The sequence below is a fragment of the Monomorium pharaonis genome, chromosome 5 (assembly GCF_013373865.1).
Source record: "Monomorium pharaonis isolate MP-MQ-018 chromosome 5, ASM1337386v2, whole genome shotgun sequence".
Lineage (NCBI taxonomy): Eukaryota > Metazoa > Arthropoda > Insecta > Hymenoptera > Formicidae > Monomorium > Monomorium pharaonis.
In genome coordinates, this window is record NC_050471.1 from 3,251,990 (window position 1) to 3,270,854 (window position 18,865).

General features: G+C 31.0%; 2 protein-coding genes across 3 annotated transcripts in view; one reads left to right on the forward strand and one right to left on the reverse strand.

Annotated features, from left to right (window-relative positions):
* Positions 1 to 1,089: 1,089 nt before the first annotated feature.
* Positions 1,090 to 13,023, forward strand: LOC105835288 (adenylate cyclase type 10). The gene is made up of 23 exons (XM_036286944.1): positions 1,090 to 1,551; positions 1,677 to 3,454; positions 3,844 to 4,003; positions 4,418 to 4,497; positions 4,608 to 4,744; positions 4,969 to 5,183; positions 5,608 to 5,714; positions 6,026 to 6,150; positions 6,398 to 6,533; positions 6,824 to 6,967; positions 7,373 to 7,579; positions 7,683 to 7,957; positions 8,023 to 8,303; positions 8,580 to 8,720; positions 8,806 to 8,958; positions 9,224 to 9,453; positions 9,925 to 10,120; positions 10,209 to 10,406; positions 10,515 to 10,709; positions 10,849 to 11,087; positions 11,257 to 11,513; positions 11,588 to 11,708; positions 11,915 to 13,023. Exons 2-23 carry the CDS (start codon positions 3,206 to 3,208, stop codon positions 12,140 to 12,142), a joined length of 4,074 nt encoding a protein of 1,357 aa, XP_036142837.1. The 5' UTR covers positions 1,090 to 1,551; positions 1,677 to 3,205; the 3' UTR covers positions 12,143 to 13,023.
* Positions 13,024 to 13,702: 679 nt separating this feature from the next.
* LOC105835297 overlaps positions 13,703 to 18,865 on the reverse strand; it is a 57,781-nt gene continuing 52,618 nt past the window's right edge. Inside the window, exons 12-16 of one of the 2 annotated variants that reach the window (XM_012678429.3) lie at positions 18,007 to 18,232; positions 16,778 to 16,907; positions 16,281 to 16,588; positions 15,775 to 15,973; positions 13,703 to 15,411 (exon numbers count right to left, since the gene is read on the reverse strand). In XM_012678429.3, coding sequence (XP_012533883.1) covers positions 15,247 to 15,411; positions 15,775 to 15,973; positions 16,281 to 16,588; positions 16,778 to 16,907; positions 18,007 to 18,232 — 1,028 coding nt within the window. In that variant the 3' untranslated portion in view covers positions 13,703 to 15,246. The remainder of the gene's footprint in view (positions 15,412 to 15,774; positions 15,974 to 16,280; positions 16,589 to 16,777; positions 16,908 to 18,006; positions 18,233 to 18,865) is intronic. The other variant, XM_012678430.3, reaches the window with a different exon arrangement.

Below are 18,865 nucleotides of genomic sequence, written 5' to 3' on the forward strand. Positions count from 1 at the left end.
CACGGTAGTGTCTCGCGCCAAATGAACGCGCAGCGCGAGACCGCCCCGTGTATTATACGCCAACACTTTGTGTATTGTAAAATTTCGATATTTTCTGCAATTGTCAGCCTATTGCAGAAAATAATTTTTACAATGCTCTGTGTATTGTAAAAATTCGATATTTTCTGCAATTGTCAGCCTATTGCAGAAATTATTTTTTACAACACTCTGTGTATTGTAAAAATTCGATATTTTCTGCAATTGTCAGCCTATTGCATTAATTATTTTTTACAACACTCTGTGTATTGTAAAAATTCGATATTTTCTGCAATTGTCAGCCTATTACAGAAAATAATTTTTACAATGCTCTGTGTATTGTAAAAATTCGATATTTTCTGCAATTGTCAGCCTATTGCATTAATTATTTTTTACAACACTCTGTGTATTGTAAAAACTCGATAGTTTATGCAATTGTCAGCCTATTGCATTAATTATTTTTTACAACACTCTGTGTATTGTAAAAACTCGATAGTTTCTGCAATTGTCAGCCTATTGCAGAAACTTAGTTTTTACAATGCTCTGTGTATTGTAAAAATTCGATATTTTCTGCACTTGTCAGCCTATTGCAGAAATCAAGAGACACGGTAGTATATTATAATATAAAATAAAATAATATAAAAGATAATATAATATAAAGAATTGTGTATTGTAAATCACTTTAAGTCATATATAATAATTTTTTATTGCAAAAATATATATACTCTAAATAAAATGCTTGATACTAAAAAATGCGTGATATCCCAACAAAATTACCTTTTTTAAAAAAAGGTAAAAAAAAGGCGCCGAATGTCTGTATGTGTGTCTTTTTTCAAATATACTTGTCTAATTGTATTGATCTTGTCCCATTTTCGAATGCGTTTATGTACTTGACATATTTTCTTCGTAAAATTTTTGATGGGTTATCATTTTTTCATTATTTTATTTGTACAAATAATTTTCATATTTTTATTGTTTAACATTAATGGTTTATTGCAATTTAACAACCCGAGCACGCCAAGTTTTTGCTTCACTATAATCCCGTTAGTTGATTTTAATCATTCAATTATTTGATTATCAAGCCCGTTTATTATTAAATATTTTAATAAAAAATTATAATAAATAAATTTTGTATAAATATTCTTATAATTGGCGCATTTATTTTATATTATTATTTGCGTAGAGAAGACAATAAGACAATTTATCTAATATAATGGTTTTTTTCTTAGGGGCGCACATACACACACTTGCCGCCTTTTTTTTACCTTTTTTTAAAAAATGTTTATATTACTGAATATCTTTAAAGTTAAAGAGATAAATTCAGTTGAGTTAAAAAATAAATGCATGTTATCCTTGATAAGTACTTTCGGTCATTCTTACGAGGAATAAGTACATTTTTATTTTCATATTAGAAATACATTAAAAATTAGTTAACCAATGACATATAATCCAATAAACAAAGAAAATGTTGTTCCTGCTTGGACGCCGGATTTGTTTGGCCCTATTTTTAAAAAGCAGAGTTTGACAGTAAAACAGGTTAGATTTGAATTTTCTACATAGTGCCCTTTTGTTCTTTTCTTATGAATACAAATAATTTTATTTTTAATGTTTTAATTTTACGCACTTTACGTGTTTCAAATTTAATTTAGTTTTTTATTTAGGCATTGAATTTACGCAATAAAAACGAGCAAATTCATCGTATGGCGACTTTTGTTCCGGACGAAGTAATATATACAACAGATTTGTCAGACAAGAGTTTAAAAAGCTTCCAGACTGTTTTGATGTTTATAAGCATTTCAAGTTAGCATTATAATTTCGTACAAATTTTAGAGATTTTTTACAAGAAAAATAATTTAAAAAAATTATATTATATGATTAACAATAGGTTTTTCGTTGCTGTTTAAGAGATACATTCATGACAAAAACGGGGGAAGTTTGGCTTTAACTAAAAGATTAAATGAATATATTTATATCGTGGTTCGCGAAGTATACTGCACCGAGGGAGACATACTAAAATTTTCTAGTGAGAAAATGTTTCCAAAATAGATTAATGTTGTTCAAAATAGAATGTATTAATGAACAATTAAATTGGAAATATTTTTCGATAATAAATCTTTTTTTGTCACAAATAAAGATATTATATACTTTATATATTTATTTTTTAAATATGTAGTAAAGAATATTGCATTAACGAAATAAATAAATAGAATATGAGAACAAATGAAAGTAAAGTTGATGTGCATATATTCTCAATACAATTATTGGATACTAGTAAAAATTTTAAATGTGTCTATTTCAATTTTATTTTAAGATTTAACGGAATTTTACTTTATTTTAAATAAAAAATTGCAATAATTTCTGACAAAAATTCTTTGAATATTTGAATGTCACAGGTAAAAAAACATTAATTATAGTATTTGCTATTGTAAGACCGAAACACTTTTTATCTAGGCGACATTCTTATATAATTTTTATGAGAAATTATCTTGATTTTTTGTTAAAAAAAAACCGTTTAAACATATTTAAAATGTTTACTACTAATAATTATATTAAATTGTTATTATATGTGCATTAACTATAACGTTAAATTCTCATATTTTATAAATTTATTGTTTTGAGAATTCTCTAATTGTCCATTAATAAGTAAAATAATTATTTAATTTATTTTTAATTGTAATTAAATCTTATCTATCATTAAATATCTAACATAATTTATAATAATAAATTAAGACACAATAGAAATATAATCAAAGATTTTAAACAAAGTAAAAGATAATTTTATACAAAAACTTAAAAATTTACTGTTGATTGTTTTTTCACTTGTGCAACTATTTTAACTGCAAGAAATTTATTTAAACTAAATGACATATTAAAAGTATAGATGAGGGCTTATTAGTAGCGTGGAAAGTACGTGATGGCGAATTCATGTTCGACACTATGCAAAACGTAATTGCACGAGCGATAAGTATACAAAATTCTATAGCAGCTTTGAATGACGTTGTCAACGATATTTATAAAGGTATTATATATATATTTGCCATACACATTGATATATTTGAAATATTTGAGTCTCCATTAAGCGTAAATTTAAATAAAAAAATTAAAACTAAAAAATTGTAATATTATACAAATTTAAAATAAATAAGAAATTTTTTTTTTCATACATGGGTTTCGAGACGGTTTGATAAACATGTTTCTTCATGACAATCACAAATTTTATTTAATAGTGAGTATAGCTATTTCGGCCGGAGAAGTAACATTTTCAGTAATCGGAAGCGACGAAGCTCGGCATTTCGTGATTTTTGGTTTGCCGATTCAAGAGCTAAAAAATGCGAAAAAAGTTTCTCTGCCGAGTGACTTGGTACTTTCGCTAAGTGCATGGCAACATTGTACCCCAAGTCAATATGAATATGTCATTAAGGATCCACTTAACATAAAGGTATGATAATATTACAATTTTATATAATAATTAAAAAAAATAATTTTCTTTAACATTTTATGAACTAGAGACTAGAGAAAATAAATATACATATATATATATATATATATACACACATATAGCTTTTATTTCTTTTTACTTGGCGTAAAAACAGTCGTAAATAATTAATTATTTGCATATAGATACAAATATAATTAAAATTAACATAAAATCTATTGTATTACGATTTAAAGTATTATTTCTCTGTAAAAATTGTTTTACAACAATAAAGATACAGTCTTATATTTATAACACATTTGCTTTTTATTTTTTAATTAACTTTTATTACAAATTTTCTTTATTTGGCATCAATTTTAAAAATTTATAATTATACAGATTTTTTTATACAGATAATAAGAGTACTAAAAAAGTTCGATGCAACATCAGTAGAGACACTTGTAACAGATGTTGTCAGATCATCATCGCCTTATAAAACATCTTTGATATCTATTACCGGCAAAGAAAATTATGAAACAGAAATCACTAATAAGAAAGACAAAGCTTCGACAGGTAAAATAAATAATTTTGTATATATTTTGTAACTATGTGTATGTGGTATATATTTTGTATCAAATTCATAAATTGTTCTATTTTCTTTCTATATTTTTCTGGATATTTTTTGTCTGCTTTATTCTATTTGTATGGCTCGTTTTTTTATTATCATAAAGATTTACTCATTCTATGTATATTAAACTTAAATCAATATTAGTTTGCTATTTTTGTACAATTATTAGGAATTAATGTAAACTACGTGTCTTTAATTATTTATTATTAATCTTTTAATCTTAACACTTTAACAAAATATGTTGCGCGCGCGCGCGTGTGTGTGTGTGTGTGTGTGTGTGTGAAGCCGGTTAAATAAATTATCATATTATTTTGAATTATATGAAAGAATGTTACTTTACATTAAATTGTTTTTATTAGTGATTACTGCAATCGCAGCAGAAAATCCGAATTTCGTCACACATTTAAAAAGTTACTTGTTAAAGCCGGTGATTCAACAGGTTTGTTTATCGCGCAAGTGTATAAATTGTTTTAATTATTAAGATATAGAAAAAAGTATAAGTATGACCTTTTACAATTATTTGTTAAATATATATTTTGCTTTTTGTAGATTGAAAAGGGTGAACCGTTAAGATTCTTGGCGGAAATCAGACGAATTACAGTAATATCCGTCAATATTATTCCTGACAAATATTCAAACAGTAAATTTAGTTTTTTAGTTGACAAATGCTTTCAACTGTTGCATAGGTATTGTCATTGCTAACTACAATTAACAAATATGTTAGTCTAGAGAATTATTATTTAAAAAATAATTATTAATAAAGTTATGAAAATGTTATCATAAATTTTATACTCGAAAGTTTTGCATTAACTTCATCTTTATAATGAATAAAGCATATTGCCATTCTTTCAGCAATCACATTTATATTTATCAGCATAATAAAAAATAAGTTATTTTAATATTTATTTAGCAATGTTACGCAATATGGAGGCTGTATTAACACGATGAATTTGTATGAAAAAAATATATTTTTTTGTATCGCATTTGGCGTACGTGAGTACAGCAGTGAGGACCAATTTAAAACCACTGAAACGTGTAAAAACGGAATTATTTGTGCGACACACATAAAGCGAACTGTGAAAACTATTAATGGCGTTCGAAGCACTTTTATCGGTGTATCAACAGGTATTATATATATAAAAGATTAATTAGTCGTCCTAGTTTCATTTCTTTTAAAATGTTTTTCTAAAAAAAAATCAGAGTCTTGTTTATGTTGTTTAACACGTTCGGTGCTTAGCGGCGTCAGTCTCCAGGGACTGACATAGTACTTTTTATTTAAACATTGATATTTGGGGACCGACAGTATCAAACTTATAAAATAAATTGGTAATTTACATAATTAAAAAAAATGTTAATATTTTTTTTATGCATTGACTAAACTTTTTCCCTCCCCCTCTCTTCGGTTTAAATGAAGAGTGGAACAAAATCATGTCATTGTTATCTTCTGTTGTATGTCCCAGCATCTACTGAGCGCTCTGCGTTCTCCGCTCCCCGCTGACTGAAAAATTTTTGTTGACGGAAAGCACACCAATATGTTCATTATTTTTAGGAATAGCTTATTGTGGCGTGATTGGGCATACTGCTAGAAGATATTACGCTATTATTGGGCCGCCTGTTGATAAAGCTGTAAGAATAATGAATATTTCCCATGAAAAGGTAATTAAAGCTTTTAAGGTATTTAAGTGTTATTTAAAGATTAATTTGCTTAAAAAACGACTACAGCGTTTTAAAAATTTACATTAATAATAAGTGCGTCTATGAAACAATTTTTTTGTAAAGATATTTTTTGTAAGAAAAACAGGTAATAATATAGCTTTTCTTTAATAATATTGTCAAACATAAAAATGTAATTACATTATTATATTATTATATTAATGTAACTAATTATTATATTATTTTATATTAATGTAAATATATAAATGCATTTTTTTGGAGCTTAAATTATATGGTACCAATATTTTTTGCAGATTTCCTGTGATTATGACACTGTGTTGCACAGTCATTTCAGAAAGGAACAGTTTCGTTCTCGAGGCGTGAGAACATTGCAAAGATTGGAGAAATATCACATTTACGAATATCTTGATGATGAGCCGTAACCATTTAAATTTATTTTTCACATTTAAAGAAATCTCTTTTGCATTTAAATAATTAAAAATAAAACACATTATGTATTAAAGCATTGCTTTTATTAATTTTCATTTAATTTAATTCAATTGTTATATTTTTATTAAATGTCAAAAAAATTAAATTATTAAATTGTACATATTTTAAAGTTAGAATATAAATTATGTGTAGATAATTAAATATGCAAGTTATATCTTTCGTATCCAAATAAATAGGAAAATTTTAGAAGCAACTTCGTCTTTGGACTATTGTTATCCTATTTTGGGTAGAGCAGACGAATTGGAATGCTTCGACGATATCCTGGATGAGATCGGAGTGGCAGATCGAAAATATTCAGGATTGTTAATTGAGGTTTAATTTAAAGTTTCCAAAAATAACTTGACTGTAGCAACTCTGTTTGCAAAACAGAGTTGCTACAGTCTGATCTAGTATTAAGTATATTAAGTATATAACTGTATTATAATTTTGATAATTAATCTATTTAATATTTATAATTTTTATAATAATATTACAATCAAAATTATTAACAAATATTATACGTAATCATAAAAGTAAAAATAAGAAATAAAGTAGGTTTGGTATCGTTACTTTTGTAGAATTTATCCCGCCTATTTTATAAAATAAATCGGTTATTTGTCCAGGGAATCGAGAGATCAGGAAAATCTAGACTTTTAGATGCTTTCGTCACGAGCGTTTGTAACAGACAAATAAGACCAATCAAACTTTCTCTTCACGTGACATACGCGGATAAGGCTTATTCAGTTATGTATCACCTTATTCTACAGGTACAAAGTATTTGATTAATTTTATTCTGCAGACTTTTCTAGAAAAAATAAGTAGATTTCATAAAATAATTGAACTAAGAGAAGAGTTGAAAATTTTGTTCTCTAAACTTTAAAATTTGTAACTTGCAAAAGATAAATATAATGGAAAAAATTAATTTCAATATTTTTTCAAAGTTTTTTATTTATTTTAACTTTTTTTAAAAACAGATATAATGTAAAGTTAACATTTAGAAAATAAAAAAATTTTTTAATTAAATATATTAAAAGTATTTTTTTAAATAAAAATTTATAAGAGAGATAAAAAACTTATTTTATAAGAAATAAGTACTCGTTTTCTTTATGGAATCTTTATTAAAATGTTTTCGCAATATTAGTTAAATTTTAGATAATTTAAGTTCCTTGTAGATACTTGAAGCTGAAGATTGCGACACGGTCGAGGAGCGTGAAAAGGAATTGCTTAATAAATTAGGCGATATTGTTGCTTTAGAAGATTTCTGCTATTTGAATATTTTGATGAGAGTTTGTTTCCCTCTTTCGGATGCCTATTGCTCAGATACCGATTGGCGACGTCACACGAAAACTGTCGATATATTTGAAAAGATATTAAAGCAGGCAATGTTGTTATCTTATCCTTTAATTAAATCAAAGGATTTAGGAAGACTTATAACACTATTCTAAAATCACTTTTATGTAAATTAATATTTCTTTTTTATAGCTGAAGACTAAACTCTGCATTTTGCTTGATGATATTCAATATATGGACCATAGGTCTTGGCAATTTTTGTCGTCGGCCCTTGATAACTATAATATTGTCATAGCAATGACGATGCCGAAGCCAAAGTCTTGGGATGACTTAACTCATGTAGAAGCGGAAATCTACAAGGATAAAAGGCTAATAAAACATATGTTGCACGGTTTAGATATAGATCTGCTCCCAGTATTTGCGTGTCAATTTCTGAATGTCCTTGCAATATCCCAAAAATTAAGCAGGTATCGCCGTTGTTTGCTTTGGAATAACATAAATTTGTTAAGCAATGAGACTTGATTCTTATTAGGATTTTGCAAAAACACAAAGATGGCCATATCGGATGGTGCGAGGTGTTTCTAACGTCGATTCTTCAAAAAAACGGTCTGGATATCATCAAGATATCGCCCAGCGAAGCGATAAAACGCAATCTCGTTTTTCCGAGGGGTACTTTAGTGACAAAGCTGCCGGTTACTCTGACACCGGAGGAATTGGCGCCGCCTTTACCTTGGTCGCAAATGAAACTTTTGGACGTCTGCGTCATAAACGAAAATAACTTCAAGATTACTGATGGAGATCGCAACATGACAGGCAAATCTAACGTTTCATTTAGTCTTTTTGTATTAATCAATCAAAACATTCCAGCATCATAATTATTTTTGCTTAATTTTTCACAACACAATCAAAGAATTAGCTTAATATTAAATACATGTGTAAAACAAAAAAAACAAGCAATCCAAATGCAAAATGTTCATATTGTTCATAATGTTCGAGTGACGATATTTTAAAATACAAAATATTTTTGTATTTGTACAAAATTATAATTGAATTTTATTCTAAATTTCTTATTGGAAATTATCTTAGTAGAACTGACGAGCGAGATCTATGATAAAATGAATCCTTACGAGCAAGATTTCATCAAGTGCGCTGCCACATTGGGCAGAGTGTTTAAACGAAACATAATAGAAAACATAATGGTGAATTCAATCCCGCTGCTTACAGCTAGAAGTGAGTGCCATTAATTACAATTCTTGGATATCTCATTATAACCGAATTATACGCTGGCTTAAATGAACCTCACGTAATCCCACAGCCGTTTCCGAGATGATCCGAATGCGAATATTAGAATGCGCTTCTCTCCAACGAAGAGATTTTCACACCAAGGATCTTCTTTTTTGTATAGATAAGAAGCGGAAAACGTTCTCCGATATGCATCACTTATTATTCTGCAATTGTTATCATTCGCGTTAGTTTTAAATTTTTAAAACATTTAATAGTAATAATTATAATTGTAATCAATATTAATTAATATTAAAAATATATTTAATATGTATGTACATTTAATATTAGTTAAAAGAATAATAACGCGTGTCTTTTTATAAAATTGTTAATAAGAAAAAAATTAAATTAGCTGAAGATAAAAAATAACATAGCATTATTCCGTAAAACATACTATTTTATTGGTTCCGTGAGATTTATTCACAAAACAAAATATTCTTCCTTTATAGGAGCTGTTTTTAGCCGTTATACGCCGCCTTTTTATGCTTATTGTAAACTGCTAGAGTTCAGAATCGATTCATTTTACAAGATGATGTACAACATACAAACGAATGAAGAAAAACAGAAACATCATACGAAAGCGGTTAGAATATATGAAGTAGACGCTCGAAAATGCCATTCTTGCGGTAATAGCCGTTTTCTGAGAGTTCCCAGCGAAGATGCGCTCAAAGAATTGTTGAAGGTCACTTAGAATTATAAATAACAATTAGCTCTGAAAAACATATATAACTTTTCAAGATATAATTAAATTAAGTAATTTCTTTTGATTTAAAAAAAAATAAATTAAATTATTTACGTAATTTATATAAATTTTTAATTTTTACTTTTTTAAATAAAAATCCTGGCTAAATACATTATTTCGCTGTTTAGTACAGAAAATATATAATAAAAAAAGAATTAAAATTAATTATCTACAGAATTATATAGATTTATAAATATAATTGTACAAAAATATTCATAAGCTCAATAATTTTAAGACATTTCTCACATTTCAAAGATTAAAAAATTCATAATTTTGTAAAATTAATTTGTAATCCATATTTTATTAACATATTTTATAACTTATTTTATCAAATGCGCTGCCACATTGGGCAGTGCTTGAGGAGGACATTATTTCTTCGTTGAAAAGACCTAATTTGTTTAATATTTTCAGAAGAAAGATGTGCAAAACCTGACGCAATTAAACCGTCGTCGAACACTAATTGAAGATAAATGGAAAGTAAAGCCCAAAATATACTTTCGACCAAAATCACGTAAGTCTTTGACAAAAATCGGAACGAGAAAACAAGAGTTTGTGGACGTTTGTAGAGTGTCTATTATGCCAAGTATTGATGACGAGAAAGATGAAGGTAAAGCTAACAAATATACTCATCACATATATATTTATATCAAAATTTGAAATTCAAACGTCATATATTTCTACAATAATCCTGATAGAAGAAGAAACTGAAGAAGAAATAAACAAATCGGTAAGATTTGGAAAGCGATCTACGAGTATTTTTCCAGAAATGACGGAAGATCCTTCTCATCACAGTTACTTGGAGAATTTTACTCATATCGATTATCGTAATTGTCAATGCGACAATGTCGTCGCTCATCTGTTTTGGAAATTGCATCAACATATTGAGAAAAGCAGTTAATTAATAAAAATATCTTTTATTATTTTTATTGACACGTAAAACCCTAAAAAATTGCAATTGTTATATTACTTCATTAAATTTTAAAAAATTTCTTTATTTTTAGGTGAAAATGAGCAGAAAGTACTTGAGTTTTTTATAGAATACGGTGCCGGATTGATCCAGATTGCACAACCTCTTTATGCCATTAAACTGCTCTCGATCGCCGCCGAAAAAAGTAGGGCCGCCGATGTGGACGAGTGGATTGACGAGAACGCAGAGGATAATATCATGAACAAAGGAATCATTTTAGCTTTAATGGGTTTGCAAATATTTCACAAAATATTCCGCGATAAAATAAAATGTCTCTTTATTTTAACAGAGTAACCGCGGAAAAAAACATCTTTTGAAGCGAGTGTATTCTTATTTATCGTGTGTATTGTTTTATTAATTATATCTAGGTGATGCTTACAGCGCACTGGGAAATTACGATCAAGCTAAAAAATACTACCTCTCGGCGGTGAAACTTCGAGGTACCCCACCCAAAGAGAAAGGCGCCTGTTACAACATAATGTCAAAAATGTTTTGTAAACTGCAAGAGCCTCCTCGCTATGTTGTTGAAGATTCAGGACAACTCACAATCAGTGTAAAGAGATTGGAATTGGCGTTATACTTGCGACGTCTTTGCATCATATTCATGGTACATGGCTATTTATTAAACCAGTGCAAGAGATTTGTTTAAGACGAAACTGAAAAGAGAAAACAAAATTAAAATATACGCTATATAATTTTAAAGACTTTTTAAAATTGTTCTGATGATTTTTATTGTAAATAGAGCGGCGAGTGTAATAATTCGCGTAATTTTTTAGATCGAAAACAAATTGAAAACGGCGCAGTCGTTTGCCTTGAGAAGTTTTAAGCTTGCGTTTCTAAGCATTAACAGTTTTCTAGAGAAAGGCGAAATATATCTTGCGACAGTACGAGTTTTGCATTGCACAAGAAACATTAAGTTGATACGACGTATTGAAAGACTAATGCTAACCACAATAAGGAGAAACGCTATGTGGAATGATGTCGAGGAAATAGCTAGGGTGGCAAATGTCTATCTAACAATGTATCAAATTAGGTACAACGTATTTTAAATTTTATACAGGAATTAACTTATGTCTTGAACTAATTTATTTGCATACGTGAAAATAGTATATTAAGAGGTGAATTGGAAGAAGCTATAGAAATAGGTATAAAAGTCTTGAAAATATCTGGCACACTACATCTTAATAAGCTGATGCTAATCACTATGCCGTCATTAATTCAAATAATGGTATTATTTGAAATTTATTCACTCTCTTGTGTTTTTATGTGTAAATATAAATTTTCTAAACAACATAATGATCCAAAAATTAAAAAGAACAATTTAATCTTTCGCGTTTTATGTGTTTTAATATTTTATGGATCTTTTTATGTTATTTAGAATGTATGTTATCATTTATTGCACGCGTAATCATTTTTATTCGATAATTCGATTAGCTGTGGACCAAGCGTGTTAATGAAGCTGTCGACTTAATACAAGAGCTGTACTTTTTGGCAGATGAGGATGTGGATTTGTCAGCTAAGACATGGTATTATGCGCTTTCCTTAGATCTTATGCTGGATGCAGGAATAGTTTTGGAATCGTATGAGACATCTTATAACTATTATGAGAAGTTTATTGGTAAGAATTGTGACGCAGTTTGCATAGATGCATTAAAATTATAATTATTTATAATTTTTTTTTCTTATACAGAATGTTTCGCAATCACCATACAATATTTCAATATTTCAAAAGTGAATTATAAAAATGTAACAATTTTCAAATTACAATCAAAATTAATAATATCGCAACATTTACATGTTCCAGCTATACTTCCATTTATACATCGATCTTTCATATGGCATATTTGCGATATTCACATTAAAATTTTTGTTTCTAACAAATTGTTAAACTATTGTATTGTGATTGTAGAACGAAGCTTGTAGATATAAGCTAGTCTTAAAACAGCGCATTTAACTCGAAAGAACGACTGTGCAGCTCACAGATCGAAATCTTGCGTATGGCGTGATCCACAAAGCCTGTATCGCTTAATAACAAACCTGTGGATGTACCAGCTTAGAATGTAAGTTTTCATTTACTCTTGCTTGCAATTTCCTGCTAACGAATCAGCAGCTATTTGCACAACTTTTCAAGATAATAAATGATTATGTTACGCTTTTTAAAAATTTATTAAACTATTTCCTACATAATAAATTGTATCTTATATATAATATAAGTATGATTGATTCCACTTTTTAATCTTGTGATTCAAAGTCGATCTTGAACAAATATCATTTAATAACATAATTGTTGCAAATAAAAAAATAAACCGTTGTAATATCTACTACAGGGGACATATGATTATTAATACGTTTACGTACAGTGCGGAAAAATACACAAAAGACCTCATCTGGAATGATTTTTCTCGAATTCTCACTTGCAGTAAGGTATAAATTCATCAATTTTTCAAACATTTATATTTCTTATTACTTATTTTATGCAAATTAAAATTAAAAAATCTAATCAATAATTTCTTCTTCAAACAAATTTAATAATTTTTGAAAATTTATTCTACTATATAATGTATTATACAAAAAAATTTATATATCTACTTGTCTATTATATTTCATACTAGTGATCAAATGTAATAATAATAATAATTTTACTGAGTGCAATATCCGAGAAATAAAGAAAATGAGTGGAGCAATTGCAAATAGAGAACAAAATTGCAGCTAATACATGCAAAAATAAAAATAAATTGTATCTTACATATGTATTACTTATTACTTATTATAATGTATAATAAATAATATGCTTTCCTTGTCTAAGGGGAGGGAAAGAATAGGAAAAAATTAATTTTATTTTAATGCAGCGTTTTAATGCGTTTTCTTAGGGGCTCGAGTGTTACCTGTTGATATTATTGCGCTGCATCAATACAAAACGCTTTAACGAGCCATCGAATCTAACTCAAGATATCTCTAAAATTATCAGATGCCTCAAGAACATTTCCAAACACGCTAAAGTCATAAAACCTCGTTTATATTTATTGATGGCATACTTGAATGTTCTTTCGGGCCACAAATCGAGCATGCGTATCAAGTTGTACAAAGCACAGAAAATCGCAATTTTACAAGAAAACCAATTGATGATGGCATGGATCATACAAAACAGAAGAGTAATAAATTTAATGAAAGATAATTAGCTTGTTTTTATTAGTTAGTAAATAAAATAAATTAAATCTTAAATTTTTTTTCAATTAACTTTTAATAGCAATATTGGCGGACAAATAATGATTGGTGGCTAAATAAGTGTTTTAATCGGTCTGATAAAATTTTTTATTGCAGACATGGAGGCAGAAGGTATATAATAATATGGCGCGATACTGGGTGGAGTACGTTGGGTCAGCAGATATCGTGGCTTGGCAGTATATTCGTAACTTTAACATCGATATCTGGTCCACTATTCTTTATCCTTTACCGACGCCTGATGCACGTTTATAATAAATAAAATAAAAGGTACAATCTCCTATCTAGCATATTATGTATTATCGTATCATATTAATTTTTAACAATCCAATTATCTGTACGATTATCTATTTAAATATTGATTAAAAACGGAAAAGAGATATTCTAGCGAAATATTTATTTATTAAAGGCATATTACATTTTTACGTTTTTAAAAAATAAACATGACGATCCCCTCGTGCGCACAATATTTCATCGAGGTAAAATTTTCTCGATTCTTTTTTGTTTTTCACAAAGACTTCCGCGCATGACGAATCTCGACCCCGCGAATTACGCTTAAATACGAATGTTTTCGACGACCGACGTTTACACTTACATCTCAACGATTAATTATTACGTATTGCGATTTAATTAATTGCTCTATTTGGCCGAATTTGGCCGAGTACGCCAAGGATGTTTGCGAATTCTATAAGGACGTAAAAAAGAAGAAAGAAAAAAAGAATAAAAGGAAAGACGACAAAGAAAAAAAGAACTAACTTAAAAGAAAGAGATAAATAAAATAAAAACGAGAGAAAAATACGTTTCGATTTTTTTCGACTGACCTCTTTTTTGCTTAATTCTACAAAGGTGGAGAAAAGAAATTTTACCTAATTCGACATCTTATGTATCATAATCTAATCATTTCATTTTCAATATCAACTCCCCAGATTACAATCATTTATAGAAAAAAGGATTAGCCGATAAAATAATCTGTAGACTTATACGTACTAAATTTTTTTTCTCCAAACAAATCCCGAATTACTACAAATGCCAGTTGACGACAACTCGATTCGTTCTTTAGAGGTCCGGTACAACGATACTACGAGCGCGTGTTTCCGATCCGGCGCGAAACGGGAACTTTATGAGATCCTGCTTAGCGTAAAAACTTGCATCGGCGTACTCGGCCCGATTGTGTCCGCTCGGACACGCGCGTGTAATACTTGAAGTTACCTAGCCGAGCAGAAGAGTATCTCCCCTCGCGCGCTACCAACGCTTCCCAAACAATGCGAAAGACCAAAAGATGACTACGTCTAAATATACGTTTAAAATACAATTAAATGCGCGCGTCTAGAGCGCGTTCGAAAGATTCGGATGTTCCTCGGACGTTTGGGAGAATTGAGAACTTCTCCCGCACGTCCAAGAGACTCCCACGTCTGGAAGATTAAGACCCCGTTTAAACATCTCAATCGCGTCTTTTAGATATTCGCGTTGTCCGGGTCCGCTGCTCGTTCGACGGGACTCTCTCCCCGATCGTAACGAAGTTTTAAAGATTTCCTCCGTGTAACTCATTCGTGGGCGTCGACTTCGTTGTCGATGCGGCTACTGCGTATACCGGTCTTGCCCGTCCAAGGATAAATGTCCGGGCATGCTTGACAGGTCTTCATGTATCTCACCCCACTCTTGTGCCAAAGATTGCAGACCTTCGCATTGTTGCATTTCTTGGGTCGATCCTGTATTTGCATTCGCCATAATGTAAAGGAGTTTTTCAGATCATAATAAAGTTCCTTCTTTTAAAATTACACATACAATAAAGTTAAAAGATCGCTGTTGCTTTTATTATTTAAAAAAGTGTTTAAAAAATAATATTGGTTGTAAGATCAATAGTATTTGTGGAAATTTTTAGATTAAATAATTTTGAACTAATTTACCATACTGTGAAGTAATAATTACCTATGTTCTGACTGCATCGGAATAAACTTTAGTATTTCAACATAAAAGATAATTGGAAAATAATAATTTAACTTTCTCGAACAAATTGTCTGTAAAAAGTTAAGTTCACGAAAGGCTGAAAATTAAAGAGTTGCAAGTCTTACCGGATAATGGCAACCAAAGGGTTCGAACGTGTGCAGAAGCGCCAGAGGCGTTGGATTCCTGATCCATTGTAAGGCCTGCCAATTGGTAATTATCCATACGTCGTCCATCGCTACGATAGTGTCGAGGAATGATATAAAGCCTTCTTTATGATGCGGCTGAGTAAACCATGCGGCATGATAAAACAGGCCGAAAGGAGCCCTGCGGTAACGCGTCAAATTTCAAGAATATTAGCATTTGCGCAAAATAATTGCAAAAAAATAAAAGAAAATTTTGCAAACTATCTAATTCTCGATTTTGATATAAAAGATTTTTTTTTTATTTAAATAATTATTTTCTGCAACGTATAAGAATGTATCTTATATTTAACGAAAAGAAGTTGAACAGTTTGTGTGAGAGGAACGTCTTAAAAATACGGATGTTAGAAGGAGAAACTTATTTCATAGTTTTCTTCAATTGTTTGCTTAATAATCGTATACACACGCGTAGCGAGGAGCACTTTACTGACCTATTAGTCGTATAATGCCTCTCGAAGTTCTTAATGAGCATCTTGTATACGCCGTCCGGAGTCGGTGGGTTACTGCAGGCGTCTCCCATGGAGCATCTACCTCCATTGAGATCTTGCCACATTACCATAGGAACTTCCCACAATCCTGGATAGGATCTCGTGGGACAAGGCGGTATCATGCAGTCGTGGAAGAGCTTGTAATCCAGCGTGTACGGCCAACTAGGCGGTCGGTTCTCATAGATGGGCATGGAGGAGTCGTACGTGAAATTTGTGTCCCAGAGCATTTTGAACATATTGTTCCCCCCGACCTGCGCCACAAGTACCATAAAAAAAAAAACAGCGTTACACTTGCTCTCTTGAACGGTGACGAAATTATCCTCGATCTTACAGAGATGTTTTTGTCGAGGGGAATAATTCTAGGAGCGTTCTCGCGTATTTCTCATGTAATATTATGAAAATAAGGAAAAAAAGTTTAAAGAGAATTAAAGGATAATTACCGATAAGAAGGGCGCCCTCATTCCTCTGACATCCTCCAGCTTGACGCCTCCGTACGCAGCCAAAATTTCACGCTGCCCAGCAACCTCTCGCGCCCACTTTCGCGCCGAAAATTGTTCGCCGAAACTGTGCCTGTTGTGAGGATTTATCGTCGTGTCGATCACTTGGATTACGAGGAGTTTAACTCTCTCACGGCGCACCGATCATAACGTAGCTGACGACACGCGTCGGAAATGCTTTTCTTTCCTTTCATTTTTTCTTTTCATTTTTGATTGCATAAGCAAGCCTCTCATTTGGACATTCGGCCTTTACAAAACGACAATATCGACAGCTGGCGTACAAAAGATGATGATTTCGCAAAAGCCAAACGAGGTTGTTATGTCATTACGTTACGTGCATTATGTGACTTTTATATTTACGTACCGTTTATAAACTTCGTGTAAGAGCAAGAAAAGGGTAACAAAATTGAATTTGTTAAGAATTTCCGAACGTGTGTCGAGCATCACTTCAGTTCAGTTCAGTCCAACATTCAAAGCGGAAGCGATTTGTTTCGTTGAATCAATAAGCGTGAAAGGATGACTTATTAAATTCTTTATTAGCAAAACAAGCTGGCATTAGCTTCTAACGTGTAAAAAGGAAAGGCGATAATTACTTCATACTTTTAATGATCATAATTAATTTACCGCGCAGTGTTAGTGCGTTGATGATACGAATGATTAAATAAAAAGAATGATTAAAGTCGAATTACGCGCTATTTTATAAACAAAAACAATAAAAATAAATTAATGTAAAAAAATAATTAAAAATATTAATAATAAACTACTAACCTTTACTTATAATTATTATCGTTAATTTAGTTAGATTATAGATGGCGAATAATTATAACGGAAGAAATCATTGGTATTTAATTGCGCAATTAATGTATGTATAATCAAAAAGATTAATACTAATTTACACGCACTTTTTTTAACTCGAATTCAATTGCATGAAAACTCAATTACGATAAGTAAGCGTTAACCGCGAGAGATATAAGAAATCTTTCTCTCGTCAGTGCGGGGAATACGAAGCAAATCGTCGAGCGAGTATCAACAACCGCGAGATTTCATAATTTATCGCGCGCGTAGCTCGTTTGTAATTAAATGGAAATGAAAACCGTGTGCTACTTCCCCTGCCCGGCGGCGAGGTGTCCGCGAATCGGCGCGAGTCTTTAATGACTAATTCGATTACTTACGAGACCGTGTGGGAGGCAATCTCGTGGCCTGAGGCATATAGATTTTGAACCTGGCTGTAATCGGTCCACTCGTGGGACACGTAGAAGGTAGCCGAGATGGGACAGCCGTTGGGGTTCTTCCGTCCCTTCTCGAACAGGTCGGCGTAGAGACCCTTATTCAAATCGTTCACGGAATCGTCGAAAGTCAGGAGGACGATTTGCGGTATTTCCTCCGGTAAGTAGTCACCTGTTTGTTTCAGGATTCAGGACACGAAAGGAGAGGGAGGAGGACATGAAAGATTTGGGACGCGCGATTGAGTTCGTGTCGAGATGTATGTCGTAAATGTTTTTTTTTTTTTTTACATTGGTATCGATGTGACAGTTTTTTTGAGTGTTTTTTTTTTTTTTTTAATGACGTACGTGTGAAGATGTGTCGGTTAGAGTGGCGCGTGATGGGAATGAGGAGCATGGCGAGACGTGAAATGAGAAAGAGATAGAGAGAGAGAGAGAGAGAGAGAGAGAGAGAGCAAAAGAGAAAGAACACAAGAGAAGGCGTTAGTATCCGTGTCATTAGTATACACGACACAGGTGTGTCGTACGCGCCCGGTGAAACCGCGGTTTCATTATCGGACCCCGCGATCCTTCGTTCGAGAGATCGCCGATCTCCTATTTGACGAAGGTACACTTGCGGTTTCACCGGTTGTACGCAGCAATGTGCGTTTTCATCGTCCCCACGGAGGATCCTCTAATTGCGCGACGCCACTTTCGATGGTGCACGTAGTGTTCTTAAAATAACAAGCAGAAGTTTGAGAGCGTATTTAAACTTGAGAATCCGAAAGCACTCGAGAAAAGAAACACACAAAGATTCATTGAACTGAAC

Excerpts from the sequence above, each read along its gene's own strand:
- LOC105835288 (XM_036286944.1), top strand. The coding sequence starts at position 3,206 with ATGTTTCTTCATGACAATCACAAATTTTATTTAATAGTGAGTATAGCT. Across the intron at positions 8,304-8,579 it reads TGGAGATCGCAACATGACAG|AACTGACGAGCGAGATCTAT; the intron begins GCAAATCTAACG and ends TTATCTTAGTAG. Across the intron at positions 10,121-10,208 it reads TGATGACGAGAAAGATGAAG|AAGAAGAAACTGAAGAAGAA; the intron begins GTAAAGCTAACA and ends TAATCCTGATAG.